The sequence below is a fragment of the Oryza brachyantha genome, chromosome 1, assembly GCF_000231095.2.
Source record: "Oryza brachyantha chromosome 1, ObraRS2, whole genome shotgun sequence".
NCBI classification, from domain to species: domain Eukaryota; kingdom Viridiplantae; phylum Streptophyta; class Magnoliopsida; order Poales; family Poaceae; genus Oryza; species Oryza brachyantha.
In genome coordinates this window covers 7,087,750-7,115,036 of record NC_023163.2, presented here as the reverse complement: position 1 = coordinate 7,115,036, position 27,287 = coordinate 7,087,750, and the positions used below count along the sequence as shown (strand labels likewise).

The 27,287-nt window shown below is 41.4% G+C and overlaps 5 protein-coding genes across 6 annotated transcripts; 2 read left to right on the top strand and 3 right to left on the bottom strand.

Moving 5' to 3' along the window:
• Positions 1-831: 831 nt before the first annotated feature.
• On the top strand, positions 832-3,764 carry LOC102699271 (SUN domain-containing protein 1-like). The gene is made up of 2 exons (XM_015838230.2): positions 832-1,979; positions 2,868-3,764. The coding sequence occupies exons 1-2, from the start codon at positions 939-941 to the stop codon at positions 3,177-3,179; spliced, it is 1,353 nt and encodes a 450-aa protein (XP_015693716.2). The 5' UTR covers positions 832-938; the 3' UTR covers positions 3,180-3,764.
• A 1,605-nt stretch (positions 3,765-5,369) lies between these two features.
• On the top strand, positions 5,370-8,089 carry LOC102705018 (cell number regulator 5). 2 transcript variants are annotated; one of them, XM_015837812.1, is made up of 4 exons: positions 5,370-5,675; positions 6,034-6,226; positions 6,724-6,950; positions 7,682-8,089. In XM_015837812.1, the coding sequence occupies exons 2-4, from the start codon at positions 6,055-6,057 to the stop codon at positions 7,829-7,831; spliced, it is 549 nt and encodes a 182-aa protein (XP_015693298.1). In that variant the 5' UTR covers positions 5,370-5,675; positions 6,034-6,054; the 3' UTR covers positions 7,832-8,089. The 2 variants fall into 2 exon arrangements, with proteins under 2 accessions (XP_015693298.1, XP_006644037.1); XM_006643974.3 differs by having other exon boundaries at positions 5,371-5,675; positions 6,053-6,226.
• Positions 8,090-8,510: 421 nt separating this feature from the next.
• On the bottom strand, positions 8,511-10,040 carry LOC102704746 (putative serpin-Z12). The gene has a single exon (XM_006643973.3). The coding sequence runs from the start codon at positions 10,038-10,040 to the stop codon at positions 8,688-8,690; it is 1,353 nt and encodes a 450-aa protein (XP_006644036.2). The 3' UTR covers positions 8,511-8,687.
• A 1,814-nt stretch (positions 10,041-11,854) lies between these two features.
• Positions 11,855-15,767, bottom strand: LOC102704461 (26S proteasome non-ATPase regulatory subunit 14 homolog). The gene is made up of 6 exons (XM_006643972.3): positions 15,572-15,767; positions 15,274-15,451; positions 13,066-13,147; positions 12,550-12,726; positions 12,296-12,463; positions 11,855-12,180 (listed from the first exon to the last, which is right to left on the bottom strand). Exons 1-6 carry the CDS (start codon positions 15,696-15,698, stop codon positions 11,989-11,991), a joined length of 924 nt encoding a protein of 307 aa, XP_006644035.1. The 5' UTR covers positions 15,699-15,767; the 3' UTR covers positions 11,855-11,988.
• Positions 15,768-16,723: 956 nt separating this feature from the next.
• LOC102704187 (N6-adenosine-methyltransferase non-catalytic subunit MTB) lies at positions 16,724-21,356 on the bottom strand. The gene is made up of 7 exons (XM_015832699.2): positions 21,187-21,356; positions 18,722-20,410; positions 18,525-18,608; positions 18,142-18,246; positions 17,921-18,029; positions 17,295-17,446; positions 16,724-17,194 (listed from the first exon to the last, which is right to left on the bottom strand). Exons 2-7 carry the CDS (start codon positions 20,387-20,389, stop codon positions 17,048-17,050), a joined length of 2,265 nt encoding a protein of 754 aa, XP_015688185.1. The 5' UTR covers positions 20,390-20,410; positions 21,187-21,356; the 3' UTR covers positions 16,724-17,047.
• Between the last annotated feature and the right edge of the window lie 5,931 nt (positions 21,357-27,287).

Below are 27,287 nucleotides of genomic sequence, written 5' to 3'. Positions count from 1 at the left end.
ATGAAGCGGTAGCACCCGTCTCTAAATTTATCAATATAATCTACTCATTGACTAGGAGATGATATATACATTACCTCTAGCATATATCCTCCAATATAAATAATTTCACTTTGTTTGTTTTCTATTAATCCACCTCATCATCATTTGAGCTTAGATAGTAGCTTGGGAGAATTGCTTAGAGACTTAGGGGTTATCTCTTGGCTTTTAAAAGAAAAAAAACCAAACGACATATTTATAAATAAAAAATAATTGACGGATAAAACTTTTAGAGGAAAATACATTATAGATGTGTTCATATTGATTAAAAGTCAAAATTGAAAAATAATCTATAATAAGAAAACATCAAAATTTACTCTAAATCTAATGTTGAAAATGTAAATTTTGGCTTATAAACATAGGCAAAAGCAAAAAGATATGGTAGTTTATTTTCCAGACTTACCTTTAGATCTTTACGAACACATATATAAACTTCTATTCATAAATTATTTTTCATTTATAAATATATCATTTGACTTTTATCATGAAAAAACCAAATAATCACCTTTTATACCACTTGTTCCAGAGCAAATCACCCTAAAAAATCATAGGCATATGCAAGCAAATTCACCAAAATCTCCTCTACAAAATTCATCGGTGAAAAAAATAACAACTACTCCATAAATTAATCTTGTTTGCAACTTCCACCTCATCCTCCCATCCAGCACCTGCTCATGTGCACATGTGAATGCGATGGCAGCACAAAACCCGGGCCCCACATGTCAGCGACCCCATCACGCGCCAGAACTAGCGTCCCCTCCCCTCCCCTCCAACTTCTTCCTGCGCCTTCTCCTCTTCCGCGCCCGCTCCATTCGATTTCGATTTCGAATTCGCCCCAAAAAAATTCCCCACCGATTCGCCGGGAGCCCAACCGCCTCTCCGCTGCCGGCCGCGCGGATCCCATGGCGTCTCCCTCCCTCGCCGCCGCCGCCGCCGCGGCCTCGCCGCTCACGTCGCTGGACCCTAGCCCCAGCGCCTCCCGCCCCGCCGCCGCCGCGGCGGCCGCGCTGCGGAAGCGCCCGGTCCTCCTGCTCGAGCAGCGCCCGCACCCGGCCACCCCGCCGCTCGACTCCTCCTCCGGCCCTAGCCGTCTGCCGGCGGCCGCGGGGGCGGGTGTGGCGCAGCCGCTGCGCCGGAAGAAGGGGCACACGTCGTCGTCCCGGCCGAGGTGGCAGACGGCGCTCAGCGTCGCCGCCAAGAACGCGGTCCTCCTCGCCGTGCTGCTCTACGTCGGCGACCTCGCCTGGCGCTGGGCGCACCCGTCCCCGCCGCAGCCGGTCGACCGGGCCGCGCTGGCCGACTACGACGCCCGCGTCGCCGACGTCGAGGCCTCCCTCTCCCGCGCCTTCCGGATGCTGCAGGTGCAGATTGAGGCCGTCGACCGCAAGATCGACGGTCAGGTCGGCACCGCCCGTGTGGAGCTCGCCGCGCTGCTGGAGGAGAAGAGGCTGGAGCTCGAGGGGCACCTTAAGCGGCTCGACGCCAGGACCGACGAGCTGGACGACGCACTCGCCGGGCTCAAGCGGATGGAGTTCCTCCGGAAGGACGAGTTTGAGAAGTTCTGGAACGAGGTCAAGGAGACCCTGGGTTCGGGTTCCGGTACTGAGGTTGACCTTGATCAAATTCGCGCATTGGCCAGGGAGATCGCCATGAGGGAGATTGAGAAGCATGCGGCCGATGGGATTGGTAGGGTAGACTACGCCGTGGCGTCGGCCGGGGGAAAGGTTGTCCGTCATTCCGAGGCCTATGATTCTGGGAAACGTGGTGGTTTCCTTTCTACAATTCTAGGTGGAGATAGTGCTAACCCACAGCAGAAGATGCTTCAGCCAAGCTTTGGAGAGCCTGGGCAATGTTTTCCTTTGCAGGGAAGCAGCGGGTTCGTGGAGATCAAGCTGAGGAAGGGAATAATCCCTGATGCAATTACACTAGAACATGTTTCAAAGGTAACTTTCTTGAAAACCTGCTTACAGAACTATAGCAAATTTGCTTCCTTGCATGTTCGATGGTTATTCTTTTTGTAGTGGCCATCCAAATTCTGTGACTCGATGTCGGTCGAAAACTAAGTTAGGTTTACCTGAAGGGATGACGATGAGTAGAACGAGACGTTTGTTAGGAAAGGCTTATGAATAAGCTTGTAGCATTTGAGCTCATTGTAGTGTAGCGAAGGTGACTCCAATTTAAGAATTAAGAAAGGCACTCCGTGAGTAAACCATTATAGAAGATTACTTGCTCATTTATCTTTATTAGCATTATAAAGCTTTTATGTTTTGTCTGCAACTAGTTATTGTTCCATATATCCATGCTTTATGGTCATTGACTCATCTTAATCATATACATAGAGTACCCACCGAATAGGAATCATATGACAACAATGCTGCTGCTTGTATGAACGTTCTCTTTGTTGTATGTTTGCTGGTCATTGAACAAGACACACACTGAACATCTATGTTAAATGGGGGTCGAGTGTATTGTGATCTGGTGTGTGTCATGTCTCTTCCAGTGGCCAATGATAGGCTTCCCTTGCTCATGAATAAGTACTCTTTCTAACAAATTTTGAATATTTCTTTAGTAAACAACCTCAGGATTGAACTTACTTTTTCTTTTTGTAGTTTGTTTCTAAAACTTTCCGCAGCATCTTATGAAGTAACTTCAAAGAAACTCATCTTTTTATGAATGACCAATCTGGTTGATCACTTCTTTTCATATGCCTGGCTTGAACCAATGGAAATCTTTTATCTGAATATGCTCCCATTGAAGTCTCATACAGTTGTCTAGAAGGGATTTCCTAATAAATTCACTTGATTTAGTTACTTGGGTTGCATGTCATGCAGGATGTAGCATATGATATGTCCACTGCACCAAAGGACTGCCGGGTGTCTGGATGGTATCAAGGGACACCTAATGAGGCTCATTCAGGTCATGCTGCAAGTGCAAAGATGCCTGTCTTGACTGAATTCACGTATGATCTAGACAAGAAGAACATCCAAACATTTGATGTTACAGCACCAGATGTAGGCATCATCAACATGGTCCGACTAGATTTCACTTCAAACCATGGAAGCTCTGCGCTAACATGCATTTACCGCATCCGAGTCCATGGTCATGAGCCAGTGTCGCCAGGGATCACCATTTCTCAGTCCTGAGATGGGAATCCTTTTGTTTCTATCTTTTGTAAGTGTTTTGGGTTTAGGGATCTCCTTGTGCCCTTGCTAGCTTCAGCGTAGGATGTTATCATGTACACTCTGTAAAGGTAATGATTGTTTGCTGCAATCTTCTAGTCCAATGACATCTTAGATACCATGAGTTAGACATTAAACATTAAGTTCGTTCCATCAATGGATGGAAAATTGCGTTGTGGCCAGTAAGATTATTTGCAGGGCTGTTGATGGTTGTTTCTTGTTTGGGCTTGATTAATTTGAAGGTCAAGCAAGTGAACAACAAAGGACATCTTGCAAAATGGGAACTGGGGATGGGCTGAGAAATCATACTCAAATGTATTTTTATTAACAATTCTCATATAGTCTCCCCGAGCTTGGAGGGAAGTGGACTCATCTGGTTGGGTGTAGGCGTTGCTAGTAGCCACATTATTTTCGGTTCAGTGATAATGTTCTCAAATCTGTAAAGTCTGACATCAACTCCCGAGTTAATCTCGCCCCTAACCTTCTAAGATCGATTTCTGTGGTTTATTTGAGATATTTCTTCGTTCCTGGAGTGTAAAGTACATTGTTTTTTTGAAGGTAAGATATTTGCATATGCTCGTGATTATAAGCTAAAATTTAAATTTAAAGTTAATTTTAGATGGTTTTTAATTATAGTTTGCCCATAAATTATTTTTTATTTTTAATATGTCGTTTCTCTTATGGTTAATCTCAGCGAAACAATGAGGCTCTACAAAGAAATAAGATATGGTCGGAAGATGGTGAAGCGTGGACTCGGTTTGCAATTACTTAGTCAGACATTATCTATAAATGTGTGTGGCTCCCATTGTTTTACTTTTTAAAAGAAAAAAATAATTACAAACATAAACTAATTTATGGTTAACACTTCTATATACATGTCTAGAGGATTTAAAATAAATATTGTAAAATAAACTATGATGAAAAACCATAAAATTAAGTCTAAAAGTAAATTTTAGAATTCAAATTTTTGCTGATGAGTAGTGTTTGGATTGGATTAAGCTTAGCAAGACTTGCCATCACATGAGCCCAAATGCCCAATGCTTTTGAGCTAGCATGTACTTACTTCGTTTCAAAATATAAATATTTTTAGGATTCAAAATTTTACCGTAATATAAGTATTTCTTAACTGATTCATATGATTTCAATCATACTATAATCCCAGAGCCGATCGTATATCTAGAAAGAGAATATAATCAATTAAAAAAATTGATCACCGAAGTGACTAAAATGATATCTTAAGATATATCCTTAATCTATAATAAACAATATTCAATGCTTATATTTTAAAACATAGGTAGTAGCTTATGACCTGTTACTAAAATTTAAAATTTAAAACTTAATTTTAGAGTTAATATCTAGATCATGTTTTAGTTTTCAGCGTTAGCTTCTAAGCTATTAGTCGTTCTACGGCTTATCATCCGCTATAGACCAAACACTAGGGTTGGAAATATCCTTTTTTAATCTATCGTGGGTTTGCTGCAGCGAGAAACATTTGCATATTTGACATCGAAAATTTTGTAGGGAATCCTTTATTTAAAAGAAAATGAAATATACGTACGTAGACATATATATGTTTTTTTTTTGCTCCATTCGTTTTCAACCGAATGATTTGGAATTTTGTATGCACTTACAGTACGTCGTACGTCTAGAGGGAAATGGATTTAGTGGTCATAGAAAATTAGAATTTTCAATCACATAAAATAAAAAGAAAAGTTAGAAATTCCAACTTTTATTAGTGCTCTGTACTTGAAAACTACTACTACGTGTGCTCATCTATTTTTTGTAGTTCGTGTAGAAAAATAAAGTTTTTTAGCCGTGAGTAAGAAAATGCTCAAATGACAAGTACTCACTCCGATCAAAAATATTTATCGGTTAGGACAAAATTTAGTCAATCATCTAATATTGTGATCATCAATAATCTTAAATGATTAGTTTAAGCACACAAGACAAATAATACATATAAATTCTCCTTAAGTATTATTATCGTAATATCATAAACTCATTAGATTTTATAAATCCATTATAACATAATTATTTATCAAAATTTCCAAAATTTAATTAGATCTTATTTAAATAATAAATATTTATGTCGTAATACTCCCACCTATTACGCGTCTCGCAAGTACGCCCCTTGTGTGGCTTGGTCTCCGTCCGTCACCTTCCTTTTTCCTCTCCGTTTCCGGCGGAGGCAGCGAGGCGCCGCTCGGCCTTCTCCCCCCCGCGTCTCGCCTCGTCGCGCGCGCGTGTGCCCGGCGACCACGGCATCCCGGGAGGCACGGGGTGGACGCCCTCCTCTCCTCTCCTCTCCGCCCCCGCCCTCTCCCCTGCGCGGGCCGCGTCCTCGCGCGGCGCACGGCCGGCGCGGCGAGCAGGTTTTGAGGTTGAGGGAGAGGCGACGCGGCCGCGGCCTCGTTCCTTCCATCAGCCTCCGCCTCGGGTCGCGGCGGAGTCGAATCGAAGGTATCTATCCTTCCCTCTCGTAGCCCTCCCTCGCCTCCTCCTCGCCGCCTCTCTAGCTTGCTTGCCGTAGTGGCCGAGACGGAGATCCATACGGCCGGGCTTGATTTCGTATCATGACTCCCAAAATTGCAATATTTCTGATCATGACTCAACCACTAGTGAAGGGGATTGCTCATTGCGTTCTCTCAGCCACGTTTTCGCTTATGCTTAGTAAGGGAGGATTCCATTCGAAGTAGCGCAATAGATCACCCCATCTCCACCATCGTTATTGTTATGCCATCAATCATAATTGGGCACGGTAGAAATTCAATCCAGTAATGCTAATACTGCTCATTACAATGCTTCTGTGTCTGAACAGCCTTCCGATTCTGCCGCAGGAATGGCCGGAAAAGGGAGCTATGTTCCGCCTCAGTATGTACCTTTGTATGGCCTGGATACTGAGGAGGACAGCCTTCCTGCGGAGGAGAATGATGCTACGCGCCACAAGTTAAGCCGGGATCCTACACAATGGTCTTCAGGCATCTGTGCTTGTTTTGATGATCCACAGAGCTGTATGATACTTTCTGACCCGTGAATCCTTGATTTCAGAAGGAAAGATGAAAGGTGCTATTTGGTTGCATGACAGGATATATACATAAGAAAATAAACATTACACTATACCTAGCTGCTTAGTTAATATCATTTTTTTTACTACTATTGGGTTTATCATACTACAAAGCATGGCATGTAAGAAATAAAAGGGTTGGATAGGAAAAAAAAAATTTTTTGATGGTCAAATTGCCAAAGTGGTTTTTCAGCCACATGAGGCCTGCTATGTAAAGTAGCTGTTGCATCACCTAACCGCCTAGTACTTCTGCTTCATAATACTTCAGTCTTGAGTGACCTATTGCAGTATTGATGTACTTATTAGCACATTCAGGGTTATCATAAGATGTATAATCAATTCAATATGATAGTTTTATCAGAAAATATGAAGTGCAGCCTGCTGAAAAAAGTCACTTCACTTTGAATAAACAGGAAACCTATTATTAATTTATGATTTTTGTAGGTTGTATTGGTGCAATTTGCCCCTGCTTCCTTTTTGGAAGGAATGCTCAGTTTTTGGGATCTGGAACTCTTGCTGGATCATGCACTACACATTGTATGCTTTGGGGCCTTCTTACAAGTCTCTGCTGTGTGTTCACTGGGGGCCTTGTATTAGCAGTTCCAGGGTCTGCCGTTGCTTGTTATGCTTGTGGATATCGACAAGCACTAAGAACAAAGTACAATCTCCCGGTACGAGGTTTAAACTTGCTCTGTTGATTTATTAATCTTTAATCTTCTCTATTTTTTAACGTTTCTTGGGTGTTACTGGTTAAGGGTTTTTGATTTAGTAGAGACAGCTTCTCATGATATATTATTAATTTATTATAAATGCATTATATTTCCTACTGCACAATTTAATCAATAGGATTTATGGTGAAAATGCTGTTGAAACTAAAATCTACCTCAGACATGCGAGGACTGCATATAAGGTGATCCTTCCACTGTTGCTAGCAGCCTAACATTTTGAGCTCTGCTATGGTGTCATGTCCACCAAAATATTTTTTTAATTACAAGCAGTAAAGTTAGTGAATGAAGCCGTTTGCTGTCAATTGAAACAGCACATTTGCTTGCTCGGTTCAGTATCTTGTGTATAATTTGACTCAGAACCTGATGCAATGATGAAATTGTTAGTCTTACAGTCTCAATAGGAGTCAAACTAGGCTTCCACATGACTACGATCTTTTGAGTGGTAGATTCATTGCTCGTAAATAATCAATAAAGCATAGGAATTTGTGTTTAGTGACATGCATCAGGAACTGTATGGTTTGAAAGCTTACAAGAGCAAGAGCTGGGATAAAGGGATCTGTATGCAGTTGGCTAAATTTGATAGTATACGTCACTAGGGCTATGTGGTTGTTGAGTCATAGCAAGTCTAATTAACTGGTTCTAACATGTTCATCCCACAAATTTTCTTTTTGCAGGAAGCACCATGTGGTGACTTAACGACACACTTATTCTGTCACTTGTGTGCTATATGTCAAGAGTACAGGGAGATCCGTGAGAGAACAGATAGCGGCTCCTCTTTGGCTCCCACTGTGCCACCTCCAACCCAGACAATGGATAAGCCTTGAATGGAATACGGATGAAACATCTCCATCTGAGTTCTGACAAATTTATGGTTTTTGTTGCCAGTGTTTGACATTTTCTTTGGTTGTGCTTTCACGGTAGTACCACGAGGTTGGTTCCATGTAGTTGGTGTAAAGATAATTTTTCGACAAATGAGCAAATCACACAGTTTGCTCTTGTAGCTGTATCATTGGACTGTATCACCATTGTTACGTGTTAACAGTTTTTCATATATTGAGATGTGATGACAAAAGTAAAGAACACAAGAAAAGCTTTCCTCTGGTATGTATTGCGTCATTACTTACCCTTACTTTTATTGTCCATTGCCTTAGTTTCTCTCATATCCTGCCTCTTGTATAATATTGTCTCCTAATATGATGGCCCATAGGCTGTGTTCTTTCTGTAGATGATTGATAAAAGATGAAGGTTTATATAATTTTTTATAGCTATTTAACAGTATAAATGATAGAATTAAATACAACAAAGTTAAAAATCTGCTTTAGAAAATGGAATATATGTTTATGTAGAATTGTTTTAAAAAATATACCATTTAATAGTTTAGAAAGGCTAAGTGTAAATGTCTAGAAATAATCTGGCTAAAAGAATGTGGTCTATAGTCTTCTAATGTTAAACCAACCTAAGTCCTGTTTCGAACGAGAGAAATTGTGTTCATATTTCCTCCAGTTTTGAATTGTCTAGATCACATGATTATTGCACAAATGTTTCATGAATTACTTATAAATTTGAGTTATTCAATTCAAATGCAGAATTACAACTCGTTTCGATTTATCACCTTGTCAGTTCCCAAATTCCAACTTGTATGTTCTTTCTACTTTGATTCACTGGGAATCTGGGATTCATTCACACAGCAAGAGGGTTCATCACATGCCCAAGAAACAGCACGGCGCCAGTGATCTCCTCGACGACGGCAAACAAGAACGGCCGGTCGGCGACGAAGTCCATCGGCGGCCGTGCGCTCGCTTGCTGGCTGATGACCACGGCGGTGGATGCGGCAGCCACGGTGCCGAGCTCGTCCACCTCGATGGTGGCCTCGTGGTACACCCCGCTGATGTAGAGCCCCTTCCCACTGGTCACCATGCCGGAGAAGTCGCCGTCGACGAAGGCTCTGGTCACGCCCAGCTTCATCATGTCCGGCGATGCCTCGAACCTGAACGAGAACTTGAACGTGGGGACCATGAAGCGCCCTACCGGAACCTTCGCCGTCGGCGTGTGCTTCTTGATGAACTCCGGCGTGGTCACGGCCATGTCGTAGAGATCGGTGAGCTTGAGGGCGCCGCTGCTATCGGGGAGGAGCAGGAGCATGTAGAACGCGGCTTGGGGCACGCCGTCGCCGCCGTCGTTCTTGTACGGGAGCTTGAGCGCCGTGAAGCCGGGGAAGGCGGCGACGTGCCGGTCGAACGGGATCCTCGTCGTCATGAACGGCGCACGCACGGCGGTGCCGTCGAGGAGGTGGAACGGCGCGTGGAAGGTCGCCGACGGGTCGAACGGCAGCGACCACGTCCCCTTGAAATAGACCGCGTTGGCGAGGACGACCACCGTGGTGGAGTCGACGGAGCCGGGAGGGAGGACCTCGCGGATGAGCTCCCTCGTCGCGTCGGACACGAAGGCGTTGACTCGCTGCCGCGCCTGCTCGGGCTGGGAGACGAAGTCGGCGAGCTCGGCGACGGCGGCGTAGCGCGACGCGGCGGCGTCCGTGAACTCCGGCGTCAGCGCCCATCCGCGGTCCACCCAGACGCCGCAGGCGAAGGACGTCTGCGGGATGCGGCGGAGCCTCGCGACCAGCCGCGCCGCCGGCGCGCCGTGGAGCTCGTCGAGCGACGACGACCCCAGGAAGTCCAGGACCTCGCGCTGCGTCTCGCCCCGCGCGCCGGCGGCCACCAGCGCGAGCGCCGCGAGGAAGGACGGCGGCGAGACGACGAAGTTGCGCCCCTCGCCGGGCGCAGCCGCCCGGCAGCCGACCTCCCTCGCGAGCGGCAGGCACGACACCTTGGCGTCCGCGTCGCCGCCAGCCTCCGCCACCGCCGCCGCAGGAGCCACGTCGCGTGGGACTGGGAGAACGTCCCACACGCCATGGTCTCCTCCCAAGCGTGCCACGTGAGGGGGCGTCCGGTCAACGCCGGACTCCGAGGTGCGGTAAGGGTGGTGGCGCCGGCCCTGGGCGTCACGGCGGCGAGCTGCGGCGTCGCGACCCATGACAAAGGCGGCGGCGGCTGCGGCGAAAGTGAAACCAGAAACAAGAAGCTCTCGGTCTCGTGGAACAATCCGGGTTTTATGGCTTAGTTCACAAAAATGACAGAAACATGTAATAAAATAAGTCTTGTCGGGTTATTAATCGTGAACGTTTCGTTGTAAATCGGATAGTTAAAAATATCTTAAAATCACGGTACTATTTATCTCTAACTTTTACGAACAAAGTTAGAGAATCCCGTTTTTGCTCGTGGAGGAGATGAAGAACGGGTGCGCCTGTTTAATAGGTTTTCAAGTCAACTACCAGGTGACCGAGAGGGTGTTTAGCTTGACCAAGCCTTGACTCCGGGCGAGTTGACTAACAGCTTATGGCTGGGGATGCCTTGGAATCCTTAGGCATTTTCTGAGCACGTAAGCAAAATGCTCTAGGCAGCAACCACACCACCCTATAAACATGATCCATTCATTTTAAAATATAAATATTTATATTATGATTTGAATTTTTAAGTAAGATATAATCATTTCTATTAATATTTACGGTACTACTTATCACATCAATTAAAACATATCCTAAACTCTTTATACTTTATTCTCATCTATCCTCTACTATTATCTATTTCTCATTTATTAAGGAATATCATAATATTTTTTCTTAACCTTAACCTATACTGAACAACCTAAAAATACTTAATTTTAGAATGGAGATAGCACATAAGTAATGTTTGTTGATTATAGTTATTATCAATTTTCAGCATTGTGGTTGGTCCGTGTAGTCTGAATGCACAATGCTTTAGATGAAATCTTACTGATCTGATGCATTTATTATCATGTTGAGCACAACAGTTTTGCACACTTGAAACCCACTTAATAATCTTAGCCCTGGGCTAATAGCCCATCGATAATGGTGGTTTCAGCATGAACTTAAATAACTCATCATTCATTTCTGAATCAATTTGAGAAAAAGGTCGTTCCATGAATCTAGTGAACAGTGAACACCTACCTCTAGCTAAACCAACTCTCCCTTCTTCGAAGGCTTCAGTTCTAGATCCTTTTCTCTACAGGCGCAACCAAGCATTTTTAGGTTTCGCTAGCTAGGGTATTTTTTCTACCAAGGTAAAAACCGAATTAGGCTTGCAATTAACGATGGCCTATACGTCTGTCGATCGCATCAGGTCATTTTTGGTGTTTGCTGTTGAGTTATGATTCAAATTTAAAATTTATTTGTATTAGTATAATGGTCGATTTCGACGAATCGAACGTCCGTCAGAAGGCTTGGGCTGGAGCGAAATAAGTGGAACCTCTAAGCTCAGACATCTTAAACACATATAATATATTAGATTTACCATTGAAGATACTCGCTCCATTCATGTTTTAATGTACGTCATTTTAACTTTTAAAGTTTAATCAGCTTAACCATTCATCTTATTGAAAAAAAATAGCATATATATATTGCTTAAAGTACTAATAAAAATAAAACAAGTCACAACAAAATAAATAATATCTTTAATTTGTTTCAATAAGACAAATGGTCAAACTTATGTTTAAAATTCATTTAAGTATGGAGTATATATGTTATGATTTGTTGCTTTCGTTTTCTTTGAGCATGAGTTAGGGTCATTAGGGACGCACTCATGAGTCATGAGCACGCTTGTGCATCTTCCATTTATTGTAAAAACAAACAAAAATATAAATATTTCTATATTATTAAACAAAGATAAGGGTTAAGAAAAAAATAGTATGATGCCCCGTTTGGAATAAGAGAATGATACAGTGACTTAAAAATGAGCGAAATCATTAACACTACAGCGTGCACAAGTCGGTGCTGAAAAAACAAATTCATCAAGTCGAACTGTTAGAATCCAAATGCACCTGGCACCAAAAGTTACGGCATTACGGCAGGCGTAAATAATAATTTGGGTGGGTCTGTATAGTGTTGACACACAGTAGCACGAGACTAGAACACAACCGTGTCGAGCATGGTCCCTAGGGTCTGAACTATGTTTGACGACATCAAATTTGAGACATGCTCTTCCAAGTGCTTCTTGGCATCCTGCCGTCCCACATTGGCAATCGCTAGTTTCTCAGGAGGCAGCTCATCCTCCTCCTGCACTGCCTTGTTGTATTTGATGGCTAGGTTCAGCATTTCCTGCACGCGAGAACACACATATAAGTAGCCAACAAGCACGACAGTTTGCAACGTGAATTAAATGGGTCTTCTTAAGGATCAACTATGATAAGGTTGAAAGTAGAATACCACACACCTGAACAGTCTGCTCGTTGGTTTTCGAATGAGTGTCAAACCTCTTCAAAATCAACCCATCAGTCCATTTCTTTTTGTGTAAGTTAAGCAGCATTTTCTCCTCCAGTTCATTTTTGCGGTAATTGATTGCAATGGAGTAGTAATGTCTGTTCAGCCCGTGAATAAGAGCCTTACAACACAAACAAGTTTGAATCAAATATAGAAAATGGATAGAGCAAAAGTTCATTGGCTCCATATTATTAACGAGAACTTTACCTGAATAGATGGTTTGTTTAGGTGTCCAACATTTGATGTTGTCTGTCGTGGTTCCTGGCCAAGCATCATGGTCTGAGGATTAATGAGACGAAACGCATCGATGACCACCTTCCCCTTTACACTCTGTATCGGGTCTATCACAACTGCGACAGCCCTGGGATTTAAAGCTTCAAAACTCTGCAAAGTTCAATTAAAGCTGTTAGACACTAATATTACTTTCAACATGCTAGTGAATGGAAGATCTATGCAGATTCAAAACATGGTCAATTAATGCCAAAAGGGAGGTCCAATCCTTGCAGGTCTAGTTACCACGGATATAGGCATATAGCTACTTAATGACAGTGGAATAGCACAAGAAACATATGGCAACATAAAAGAAACAAAATGTATGCCATCATTGAATTGACATGCTGCATACAGTGCAACTTGTTTGGACACGTGATTATCTCTATTTGTCAAACATGAGAAGAAGTTCTCCTTTTAACAGATCTTATAAAAGGTAGAATAAACAAGCACCTGTTGAGTGTTGATATCAACACCTGAAAGCCAACAACCAAATCCAGGATGGGAGTGATACCAGCCTACCACCATTTCTGGCCTGCAAAGGTAACACAGGTGCCAACAAAATTATGTTAAATATACTAGATCATCAGACAGAAGATGTCAATAAAAGGAAACAGATTTAAAACTATGGCTGGTATTAAACTATTGCTATGCAGACAATTTTCTGGAAATGGGGAATAACAGATTGTAGAAACGCATAACAATTCTGGAAAGTATTTCATTTAGAATGTATCTGCCTTTGAAAGCAGTTTCTAAAATATTCCACTAGCACAAAGAACAAGTAGGCCCAGTACTCCAGTAACCAAAACCAGATCTACAGTTCTACTATTTTACTTACTACACACATTAGAAGTTTAGGACATAAGATGTGTAAGCTGTTCAAGGCCCGATAGAGAAACATATCAAAACAGTCTATCAACAATACATATATGTTAGGCCGATGCAATTTTCACTTGTCCATGGAATATTTTCTGATGAAACTAGGTGCAGATGGCATGAACAGTAACTAGAAATGATTTGCGCATGGAACATTGAATCCCACATGACTGTTGGGATTTCACCAGGATTGATAAACAATCCACGCACATTATCTCATGGAACAAAGAGAACACAAGAAATTTGTTGGTAAGAAACAACTATTACCGTGTTTTTCATCTCTCCTGAACTACGCAAAAACTGATTACACAGTTTCACTTATGTACACAGCACCACCAGGCTAATACAATTGTTTTGCCACACAAGCCCATGCCCAGAATGTACCAAAAACAAAGACCGACTCATGTACTTGTATGTACGTGTCCTGGCCAACATAAACAGACGTGATGCAAACTCTCTCTAGACTCCAGTCAAAATAGTTATCCTAATACTAACAGTACACAGCAAGATTGACTAACAATGACTCCCCTGCATGGGTGTCTGTTTGTCATAATTCATAAAGCAGACGAACACACTTGATCTTAAATACGTAAACAAGTCAGCCAATCAGTAGGTTCAGTTAGTAAATGACAGAAGCATATTTCAGGACTACAAAAAAGTTCAGGCCATATATTTGTGAATTGATAAAACCAAGACATGATGTGTATATGCAATGACTAATTAGTGCCATGGGAATTGTATCTTACGTGTAAATTTTAGAGGTCTGAAGCTGGTAATTACTACTGCTGTTATGTTACTTTTGTCCCCAACTTACTTATTTGCTAGATATATTATACTACTAACCATAGAACTATGATGCACGTACAAGAATATGGTATCAACAACAACAAAAAGGTGAACCAATGGGTCAGTTCTACAAAGTCATACAACCTGAGGATACCATTGTTACCGATGTATTACATAACACAACTGATAGTTTAGCTGCTAATGAACAGAAAGTCGGTGCCTTGTTTAGAAATAGAAACAAAGGCCTTATCTCCAGCATCAATTTGATCATTATTTATATTCTCAAACTTTCCACAAATTATCCAAGTTTGCTCTAGTGGAAAACTTGTCAACTATTCAAAGGATTTACTTGGAAAATTCCTACGTTTATTGAACGGTCAGGCCTAGTTAACAGAACAGTTGTTAAAAAAAGCTAAACATACATCATTACACATCATAGGAACATATTAGGAATCTACAAAACTAGATTCCTTCAGAAGGATTGTATTCGGCCATTGATTCTCTTCAGATGGATCTTTGGATGCAACAAAGAGCAAAAACACACAATTAAATTGTAGAGCTATAGGACCACAGTCTTTACTACCACTGAATTATATTATTGGCTTCCAAATTCAAGCGTGTAATCTATGAGCTGGGTTCTGCCGTTCTGATGACTGCACAAGGCCCAACAAAGGTACAGAAAGAGATAGCTAGTTGTTATATGGAAAACAAGTACACAATCAACAAAGCAGACTAATGTTACTCTACTCTGAGTCTCTGAGCAAGTATAAATCATGTGAGACGTGTTCTAAAATGACCATTTTTTCTAAAGGGAAAATAGTACCACAGCAAACAATGTATGATGTACTTGTGTATACGGATCACTAGAGCAGGTCTAAGTGGCCTGAAAGAGGGGCCAATCCTGCGCAGATTAACACACCAAATCTGAACAAAGAGAGAAGTGCAGGCATTCGACAGATCCGCCTTTTCCTAGATCGGCAGCGGAGCCGGGGGGCCTACCTCCCGGTCTGCTTGAGCATGTCGAGCATGTTGGTCTGGAAGACGTGGTCGACGGCCTCGACGCTGACCCCCGTCCCGCTCTGCGGCATGGCGAACACATCGACCACCCGGACGGTATAGTCGTCGACGAACTCCCCGAGCATCAGCCCCATGACCTCCATCGGCACGCCGGCCCGCCCTGCGCGAAGAAGCCCCTCCCTCGAGTGAGCGACGGGGTAGGTAGAAACCGCCGAACCCTAACCCTAATTCCCCTAGGCCTCGGGGGAGGAGAGGAGGAGGAGAGAGCGACTGGCTGTACCGTGCTTGAGCATCTTGAGGAGCGCGAGCGAGGAGATGTAGACCTGCTCGGAGGAGTCGAGCAGCGGCGAGTCCGTCGGTGGCTGCCCCATCCCCGACGCCCCGAAGATCCGCTGCAGCCGCTCCATGGCGTCGAGGTGGGGGCTTCGCGGCGAGGAGAGTCGAGAGAGGCGGCGAGGCTGCGGCTGCGACGGCGAAGAGAGAAGACGGCTTTTGGTTTGGTGCGGCTCCGCACAGCTTCTTTCTTCCGGCGCACGGCTTGCTCGTGGGCCTCTCGTTTGGGCTCGGTGTACTTCTCTTTGGGCCCGTGGGTACAGTGGGCCTCGGCCCAATGGCCCATTTTTTCCCATGCGAGCCAAGCTCTTTTTCCTCTCGCCAAGCGAATGTTAGAAATTGGTCTACTCCATCCTTATGTATGGAAATAACTTTGTTTTCCACGCATCACACATGAACCAATATAAAAAAGACTTTAACATTTTTTTATTTTATCAAATCTCAATGAAATTATTCCTTACTTATCAATTTTTAAGAGTAATGTAGACTATAAGTTGATGTAGAGAAAAGAGAATGAAAAGGAGGTGAGGTTGGCTCTCATGCAAGAAATAACTGTACACATGCTTCAAGAAAAATGCATTAAACCCAACTGTTTGAGAAAAATATAGGAGATGAAAATTATAGCGAACCTTATAGTCAATCTATAATATAAGCTTATATCTAGTAAATCGGCTTTACTTTTGCAAACTTCAATGCAATAATTACTCAGAAATAAATTTATTTTAGGATTAGGTACCCTCATCTGGTTGTGACAACACCTGAGATGAATTAATACGTATGTATGGCATCCAAAAACAATTTCTTACGAAAACATATGGAAAAATGTGTTATAGATTTGTGGGACCTATAGTTTCCCTTACCGCTATAACCAGGTCTATCGCCACTGTGCGGCAACCATAGGTTTAAAATAAATTTCTGTTAATGTTCATACCGTGTACCATGATAACTGTCGGGCGCGGCAACCATGTTAAATAATGGGAAAAACATAAATTTACCAGAAATTTAAATCTACTAGAAAATGGTACGGACAACTTCAAGTTTCTTCGCCTGCTTCTCTGGCCAAAAAGACCACAGGTGCAGCCAGCATCCTTCCAGCAGCAAATAAAACGATCATGGTAAATAGCATCGGCAGACAAAAACAAGCCGCCAAATTGTCAAAGTGACTTTTATATCAGATCAATGTATCAACAAGACAAATACTGAATGATTCTCTGAAATAGAGTTGCCAAATTGCTGGAAGCTGAACCATCCTGTTCGAGCACTACTACAATAAAGCATTCTTTCTGCTAGACTGGAGTGGCAATGCCAGGTATTAAAGGTACAGGTACTTGAAAAATTAGCCTCTCAAATATGAACCAATCACGGTAACTGATCTTGGGGATTTTCTACCGGGTTGCTTGTTAGTGCCCATTGGCTGCTGCCCTTAGTTCTTCTGTGGGGGTGACTTTGGCCTGAGACCCTCAATCTCAGGTGTTGTCACAACCAGATGAGGAGCCTCAGGAGGAGGATTTCGTCCACCACCTCCCTGCCATACTTTCCCATCCTTGTCCGCGAAGTTCTTAACATATGACTGTAAGAAAGAATGTCAAAAAAGATCATTATATGAGAAACTCATGGAACTCATTGCTCAGGCACATGTGCATAAAGTTGGGTCTTTCAGTTTTTTTTACCTCTTTGTTGAAGTTGGAATACGACAAACCTTTCCCAAGAGTAAGCCAACCTGGACGAATGTTATGATCCTCTCCAAAGAGTTCAAGGCGCCTCTTTCCAAGAGCAAAATGCTCAATTATCCTGTACATGTCTTCAGGCTTTTTAGTTGAGCCTGCATGATAAGGCAAACAATTTGAGGCGTCAGTATACAAATATTTCATTTGTTGTTAACCATACTCAAATAAATAGTATGCTTAGGAATATGCACTATTCAAAATGGCTATGCTTTAAAATAAGAAATGAAGAGAATTCTATATTTCTTCCCAAGCTGCATTCTTGAAAACTATTAAGGACATTCATAAACTGTTCTGTACATATACAAATGAATGGCTAGCATAACCAACAAGAGAGAGGTTCATCTGCTAAGGGGTATTTTGGGGGGCAACAAAATCATGCATAACAAACAGTAGATATAAGAATTACATATGAAGTGACGAACATAACTATTCATAAAGGTGCAAACTGACATTCTCAAAGAATAATGGCATAGACTAAATCTAAGTCTTCAGTCACAAAGCAATTTTAGTACACAAAGCATATATGAAGAATAACAAGCATCTCTAAAACAGAACATAAGAAGCAATACCATCAGTTGGTTCTTCAGCTATTATAATATCTGTGTCAATATTCGCATGGATGACATGTCCATCAGTGCTACGTCGCACTGTTCCTTTTATACCCATCAAGCAATGCTCCTACATAAGGAAAAGAGTGAAACTTCACAAGAAAGACAGAGGAAAAAAACAGGGTAAAAACAGAAGATAGATGTTCTGGATCATGAAGTATTAAAGTCAAGCATAACACTACCTTTGAGTGTTGCAGTATTGTATGAGAATCATGCCGCAGACTGGGTGTTGCATTTTTTTTGTTGGTTTTCACCCAGCAAACATCCTCACATCTACGAAATCCCCACTGGATAAAGATGAGCTTCAGTCAGGTTCCATTTCATCCATGAGTTGAATTTTTACTTAATTTTAGGTGAAATCATTTACAGCTCTTGAATTAAGGGGTATTCAAAGAAAAGTGAGAGTTTGACATCGAACTATCCAGAAGCAACACAAGCAAACAAATGAAATGTAACATGCCTATCATTTTTGTACAGAACGACAGAAGCCTGGATAGCATGACACAGACAAAAAAATGACTATCACTACAAAGAATAATTGCACAATTATCAAAGTCCATCTCACCTTCTTTAAACATTGACGGCCCTGCTCAAGACCTACACCATCACCAACCCAAAGGAAGACAAAGGAGGGAGTATCAGCTATAGCCTGTATGTTCATAAAATGCACAAGAGAACATTAATTTTGTGCATAAATTGAACACCAAAAGAAGACGTCAAATCCAAAAACAAAAGATGAAACAACTAAACAAAGAGAGCAACCTCAATCTTTAAATTCATAATCTCCTCAGCATTCCAATACTCTATGTGATCTGTGATTCCTGGTGCCCGGTGAACATACTCCTCCCATGGAGGATCCACAAGAATAACATCAAACTTCGTACCAAAAAATTCTGGAGAAAGAACATGTTGCCTCAGATCACACTTATAATACATTGGTGGTGAAGCAGACTTGGCAACAATTTCATCTTTCCTCTGTATGAGTTCTCTCAATTTTGGATAGTCCTCTGCTACGCTTGTAAGATCCAGTTCTCTAATGAAATTTTGAGGCCGCATGCCAGTGTCCACAAAGTTCTGTGAATAATCATTCTGTTCACCTCTTGAAGGAGCTTTTCTGGTTGGTCCACTGTTTCTATGTGGTGTCCAACCACCACCAGCAGGCAGTTTGTCATGTGCCATTTCACGACTTTGAGTGCCCAATTGATGAAAACTCAATCCAGACACATTTGTTGGAGCACCTATTCCGGAGCCGATTTGGTTTAGATGAATATTATGACCAGGTCCAGGTCCCATACTTGGAGTGAATCTATGTTCAGCAGCAACTTGAGGGGGGATGGGAAGGTTGGGTGGAACAGAAAGCATATTCACATCAACACCTCGTGCCCCAGGCCACACAAGAGGCCCAGGGAATGGCGGCACAAAAACACCAGGTAAAAGAGGGCCTGGAGAGTGGGGAATATTTGGCCCAATATGTTGCATTGGTCCTGGTGGAAGACCAAGAGGACCAAAAGGAGGGGGCATAATTGGTAATGTGACTCCAACTCTTTGAGAATCCCTGCCATTTGGTCTACCCCTTCCTCCTCTGGAGGGTCTATCACCTTTAGAACCTTGTTGAGGATATTGAGACATCATGTTGCTGCTACCACTTTGGTCTGCTTCAGGATTGGCACATTTATCACCATTTGTTCCAGGTGTTACATCCCGATGAGCTCCCACGTCAGATCTTCTTCCAGAAACAGAGCCCTCTCGTCCAAAATCAAGATTGTTATTTGGTCGGATCTCTATTGAATCAGAACTGTCATACCGACCTCCATAGGTTGAAGAACCTCTAATACTTTCAGATCTACCCCTAGAATCTCGCCGGTAACCAGCTCGCCCATGGAAACTCCCACCATCTAGTCTTTCCTGCGCATTCTTCCATTCAGAGTCATTTGCCTCCTTGGAATCTTGCCACTGACGATTCCTTAAATAGTCCTTAGATCCTTCAGGCTCCCGTGTTTTGTCGGTCCAGTTTCTGTCCTTCCCGCTGTCTAATTTGTCATCTCTGTGAACATCCACTCTTGATTTATCTCCTGTACTATTCCTTCTTTCACTTTCCAAGTCTAGTTGGCGTTGAGCATAGTCACTTTTTTCAACTCCATCATGCAAAATATCTTTTATCTCTACCGTTTTATCCTGCCTATCATCTCTTAACACATGCAATTCAGTTTCATGACTTCTATCCACTGATCTGCTGCTGTCAACAATATTATCACCCATGGCAGAACCCTTCCTCTTATTGTTGTCGGATATTTCATCCTTGCAATCAGTCTCAGAGCCATATGTTCTTGATGAGTCCCAATCATTCTTTTCATCTCCCCTGTTCCTATCGGAGTCCTGATCCTTGGAATCAGGACTTCTCCTTGGAATTTTCGGTGATCGTGAGTCCATTCTGAAATGATATTTAGCCAACTGCAAGAATGCAAACATTGTTATCCCTCCTTCGAATAATACAACTGATCTCAGAAACCTTGGCTAGAAACTTTCAGGTTTCAGTACATAAAAGAATGGTAAAATATATCATATTTACAGCAGATAATAGCATTACAGGATGTTTGTACCAGACAAGTGAGCTTGCGAAAAATAACTAATTGAAACAAGGTCTTCAATGCAAAGGAAGGATATGAAAACATTTTTTTCAGGGAAAGTGATTTACTTTCAAACCCAAAAAGATAGTGCACTAATGTACACATCTACTATGCTCCTCGTCCTCATAGTACAACACTGTATAGATCAAATAAGATGCAAAACTGGAGCAAGATCTAAAATTAAGGTGGCGTTTGGTTAGAGTTTCTAACTGCAAATGGTAATGGAGTAAAATACTCTTAATGGAATAACATTAAGCAACCGAATCCTTGGTTGGTTTGCTGGTATACTGAAAACCATTTCCCTTATTGTGTTTCGAAGGAATACATGTAGCTGTAGTAAGAAGGGAATAGCATAAAAAATCTTACAAATTTTGGGAATGAAGATGATGTGCGTATACAATTTCAGATTTGGGAGAATCAGAATGTGAGATTTATGCACATTGTACACTTCTACAGAATTACAAATATGTGGATACGCATGAACACGAAAAATGAAAAACATCAACCAGAGAAATACAGGAAATCAATTAGATTCTTCCCTGAAATTCTTTATAACAACGTGAACCACCCAGTAAGAAAAAAAATGGTTTAGTAAGGAACCTGCGGGATCCAGTCGTCACGTCAGAGAGGAACTCCTCGGGTGGTGGCGGAGCGGCAGCCGCGGCGTGCCGGCCTTGCCGAGAGGTGGCCAAGCTCCAGACGCGTTACCGGCAGTGGACGGCCCACCTCTCACCCCCGCTCGCCTAAACCCTAGCGGAACCTCCGCCGGTGGGCGAGGGCGGCGGGGGCTGGCGCCGCTGCGGCGGCGGTGGTGGTGCGCCCCGGCACCGCCAACACGCGCTCCCCCGAGGAGCTCCTCCGCGACTTCCGCACGCGGGGGCCTGGGCGGGGGGGGGGGGGGCGGAGCGGCGGTGGAGCGCGTGGGGCGGGGGAGCGGTGGCAGGAGGCGGGGCGGCGACGCGCGCTGGCAGTGGGGGGGAGCCGCGGCGGCGGCGATCGATTCGGGCTGCTCCCTCACGCCGTGTCGGTAAGCTTTAGCACCCGGCCCAGAGCGGTACAGGACTTCAGTTGGGCCTGATCCGATAACGGCCCATCCGAAATAAACGTGTCTGTAAGGGATAAAAGGCTGACAACGGCCCAACCAAATGGCGTGTCTGGATAGCCCAACCAAACGACAAGTGGCCCAATGAGCTAAAAAAATTAAACTTAGTTTATTTAGTTACTAGAGGTTGCCACAAATTTACCCGTGGGTCATCCATATCCATTCCTATACTGAATCAACACAACTTAGGGCCTCTTTGGTTTGGAGAAATTTTGAAGAAATTGAATTTTTTCCTATGAAATTCATATGATCCGAAGAAGCCCTTAGGGGTATTGGCTTCAGGAATTTTTCATTGGTCAGTCCTATACAATGCTCCAAAACGTCATATTATTATGAATGCAATATACGTATAGAAAGTTTGCTTAAATCATAACATAAATATGGAAAAATATCTCATCACATCATAAATCCACTAAAATTCTTAAGTTACATAAGAATATAAGGTAAAATATGAATTATTATATATAAGGGTGTTCATTTAGGTCAAAATGGAGGGTGGTCCACGGACCACTCAAAAACTGCCACACTGTGTTTCAATCGATTCACCCTGTAATTGAAGAAAAGACAAATAAAAGGTCTATTTGCGGAACTTTAGATTTTGAGAAGCAGCTTGGTAGTCAGCTTCTGAGAATCTGGAAAAGCTTCTAAACCCAGCTTCTCCAAATTCTAGATTCTTAGTTCATTTTCCAAAATCTATAACTATAGATTCTCAGAAGTTGTAGACCGTTTGGGACAGCTTCTGGCAGAAGCAACTTCTGGAAAAAGCTGCAGCTGGGAGAAGCTCCCCAAACAGCCCCTTTAGCATCTAATGTTAGAGAAGAGGATGAAGGATGACATTTCAACGTTCACAGATTGAGAATGACATTTCAGCGAAAGTCATTCATGAGTATTCTAACAATGCTCACTTCTGACAATAGAAAATACCCAAATTTCCCCTTCCCTGAGTCTAAGAGTATATCCGAGAGAGCTAATGCTTTGATTCTCAAAATTCTGTATTGGGTTAAAAAATATTGGACATAAAAATTAAATCCTCCTCCAAAAGAAGACTAAAACTAATAACTTATATTAGGACATGTCTATCCCAAATATAATAAGAAAGAGTTGATTTTAGTAATGCATAAATGTTATACGTATACTTGAAAACTTATTAGAGATATGTTTTGTAGCCTAATTTCCAAAATCTAGTTTTAGAAATCAAGGGGATGATTGTTTGACGTTTTCATGACGATATATTTGTAAATAAAAAATAATTTATGAGTAAAACTTCTATATATGTGTTATTCATGATAAAAAAACAAGGCTGAAAAATAAACTTTGATAAGAAAATATCAAAAACAACTTTAAATTTAAGGTTCAAAATTTAATTTTTAGCTTAGAAGCATAAGTATAAGCGAAAAGATAATGTACAAATTTAGACACCTATTGAGTATGCTCCGTGCGGTGATAAGAGGCAAAACGCGTAATATTCTTGATGGCTGGCAAAGTAGTTTCACTGATTGAGTGATTCAACGGCTAAAATTGACCGGAAGAGAAATGGGCCGTCTATATTTCATGATAGCGTGGCGCGACGAGAATGGTTAATCTTTTCATTCGCATTAGCTTAGATTAAATAGATAATACGATGTAACTTTGGCTATAAATATGTACTCCGATACTAACGAATATATAGAGGTGAAGAGAGTAGCTATATTTAATAATAGGATCTAATTTATATATATATATATATATATATGAAAATTAAATCCTACTACCAGGTGTAGCTACTCCCTGCATATATATGATTAAAAATATTTTTATAACTGTTTCTGCTTCCATCCAACAGAAAGTATAGACACTATTAAATCTCATATGAATGATACAACTACATGTATAGAGTTTGTACTTTAGAGAAAAAATATGTATAAATATGTTTCTGCACCTTAGACGTGAAGGGAGTAGCTACACCTGGTAGCAGGATAGAGGCTTCCTATGAAAATTAGATCCTACCACTAGGTGTAGCTACTCCCTGCACGTCCATGGTGAAAAATATTTTCATAACTGTTTCTGTTTCCACCCAACAGAAAGTATATGCACTATTAAATCTAAAGTGAATGATACAACTACATGTATAGAGTTTGTACTTTCTGTTGGAAGAGAGAAAAAATATGTATAGAGGTGTTTCTGCAGCTTACACGTGAAGGGAGTTGCTACACTTGGTAGTAGGATAGAGATATTATATATATATATATAACACCTTGATCAATAATTTAGCTTCTCTGCCTGATATATACGGAGTACATAACATGCCAATCAAAACACAACAAACAAAATCATGCTGCAGCTTGCAGCTGGGAAGCGGCGATCGAGCGAGCTGAGCTAGCATCAGAACATGGCATTATCGGAAAGGTCGATCCAAGCAGGGCCCCGACAATTCGGGGATGAAATCGCAACCAACCAGCGTACGTTATGTCTACCCTAATCCAGCTTTACACCATGGCATCTGAGTTTCTTATCCTCGCATATTCTTGCCCATGAATTCAGGCAAAAAAAAGAAGAAAGTGGCCAAAAAACAGCTGTGGCAAGCTAAGCTGGCTGTTTGACATAAGTCTTTTCGCTTCTAGCTATAAAAAAGTTTAAAATTTCAAACTAATTTCGAGTTGATCTTGGAGTTTTTTCATCGTAATTTATTTTTCAGTCTTAAAATTTAATGGTTAAGAACATATATGCAAAATTTTATTCTCAATTTTGTTCGTTTGCAAGTATACATTTAGCATTTTTCCATGAAAAAACCAAACGATCATCCCTACTATAAATTTCCAACTTAAATACATAAATAAATTTAATATTTTTAAAAGCAACTTAATTAACTGTGAAAAACAAGTGACCTGAATAATATAGTTCAAAATGTTTTTATGAGAATGTACGACAGGCCTCAGGTAGGAAATTTTTTATTAAATAAACATTTTTAGCAAGTAATTTTATTACTAAACTACCAAGGAAAATTTTTCCAAAACTAAACCTTTTGCCACGCCAGTGTTGATGACGTGGCAAGACAACGCTGTCACGTAGTCTGGTCGGCGTGGCAAGACAATGCTATCACACCACCGACAATGACGTGGCAAGCCGTTTCGTCACGCTAATATTGGTGTCATTATCGGTGACGTGGTCAAAAGATTCGTATGATAAAAATATTTTCGCTAGAGATTTAATAGTAAAATTATTTATTAAAAGGTTTAAAAAATAAAAAAAATTCCTCAGATAGCTGCTGCTCGTGGGGATACATGCTGCTACAGCCCAGATCCCAACGGGGCATCATCCTTTCGACTCTTCGCGATGCGAATGGATATGCTCTGATGATTCATCAACCTCTCTTTTTTCCTCTCTGATATATCTTTACGGGTTTTTTTTCATTATCTTCTGCAGTGATACATATGATTTCTCCTCATTATTGTCATTATCAAATGGGTTTAAGAGCATCCCCAACAGCTCATCTATTCTATCCTCTATTCTGAAAATAGAGGATGAAGAGTATATGTCATCCATATTAGAAGATTGAAATTTTATATTGAGATGATCCCTCGCTATCCTCTAAAAAGGTATAGAGCATGTTATATATGGATGATCTAGCAGAGTACAAAGAGATATAAAGGATAAAACTAGTTTAGATAATCATTTAAATAAAGATATGGATGACCGAATTTAGATGAGTTGATGCTCTAAAGCCATAGGATTAAAGTGGCCTTCCCCACTACTGACGAAACTGCATGTATATAAGTGATGGTTTGGAGAAAAGATGATGTTGGTGATGGCATACGTAGACAGCCAGCGCATGAAATTTTTTTCAGAAAATTAGTTTTGGTATCATTTTCATGTGGATCAATCATGTTGGGTAATTGGGCCTACCTTGGTGGACGAACTGAACTTGAACCCCACGAGAACGATCGATTATTAGGTTTATGCGAAGTAAAAAACAAGAACCGGACAGCTCAGGTAATGTCTAATTGTGCATCATTATCATCTGGGGAATCATTTTTATGCCATGTGCTGCTAATTACTTGGATGGCATTTATCATCATGATTGTATTAATTTGTCAGGTCATTTGACATCCTGGAGTACTTTTTTTTTTCTGGTGCAAACAGCAGTTGGTATGTGGATGCTTAAATTTGTGGAGCTAGTAATTTTTTCTCACTTTCCTGCGTTGAATTAGATCTGAAATTGCGATATGGGCATCAAGAGCAGCAATGTTCGTGTCTATCTCGTATGATTGCGATAACGTACTGAACTTATCCTGGTTGGTGGGGAAAAGATCTGAAAATGTGAGAGCAAGCTAGTTAGTTTTCGATGAGAATTATCTGTTTCAGATAGGAACGACAGAGTTTCCAGTGGCGTGAGAAGCCTAGAGCTGATTGGATTGCTGCTCCCTGCTGCTCTATCTACAGCAAGAGCAGACAAATCAACTTATACTGGCCTGTACTGCGCAGTGTTGCTTGGATGGCCTCGTATTTCGGCTCATATTAAGCATAAGCAAACTGGTTTTTACATATAAAAAATAGTACATTGTTAAAACTTTTATATATATACATATTCGTAGCGATCTAAATCTAAATGTTAGAAAATAAACTATGATAAAGGAAAACTCAAAATCAACATTAAATTTAAATTTTTGTTTAAAGCATAAATATAAGTGAAAAAATAATTTTGTAGGAGTAGACGAGTACTCCAATATATATGTTTTTAGATTTTTAAGTATAGATTAAGATTAACAATAGAAGATTATGTTATCCCTCGATAAATAAAAATTAATAGAAATAAAATAGAAGTTGTGTATAAAGCGAGGACAATTTTACATGAAGCGAATGCTCCGATAATTATTTAGTAGTATAAATAATAACAATGTTTTAATTTCTATAATATATTTTAGGATGGAGAGAATACTACCTCCGTCCCATAATAACATCATTTTTTGTTTTTCTGTGTCCAACATTTAATCATTCGTCTTATTTAAAAAATTTGTAAAAAGAACTTAAAAAAATTAGTTACGCATAAAGTACTATTCATGTTTTATCATAAAAATATTAATAAAAAAATTTAAATAAAACGAAGAGTCAAAACTCTTATTTCGGGACCCAAAGACAGTAGCACGTAAGTATAGCCCATAATGACTCCATAACGGTGTACGGGTTGAATTCTGGCTGGAATTCTGTCGGCTGTTCGCTCGTCGTTTCCTCTCAGCTGGGACGCCGCGACACGACATCGCCGCTGCTTCATGCGGCGGCCAAGGGTGACACATCACGCTCCCCTGGCTGTTCCTACCGAACCGTCATTTCGAGGGGAGGCTGGCGAGCTGCCACCCGAGTAGGGCTGCGTTCGCAAGTGACAGCAGTGCGAAAATTTTGTATCTTTATTCGCGTGCAAGTTTCCAAACTACTACACCTAGATAGGACACTTCTTATAATAAAACTATATAAAAGTCTCTAAAAATCAGATTAATTTATTTTTAAGTTTACAAAAATTAATACTCAGTTAATCTTATACTAATAACTTTTCTCATTTTAAGTGCTTTGATTTAACTGGTGGCCACTGTTACAGCCTAGGACTAGGACAAATAATTTCATAACT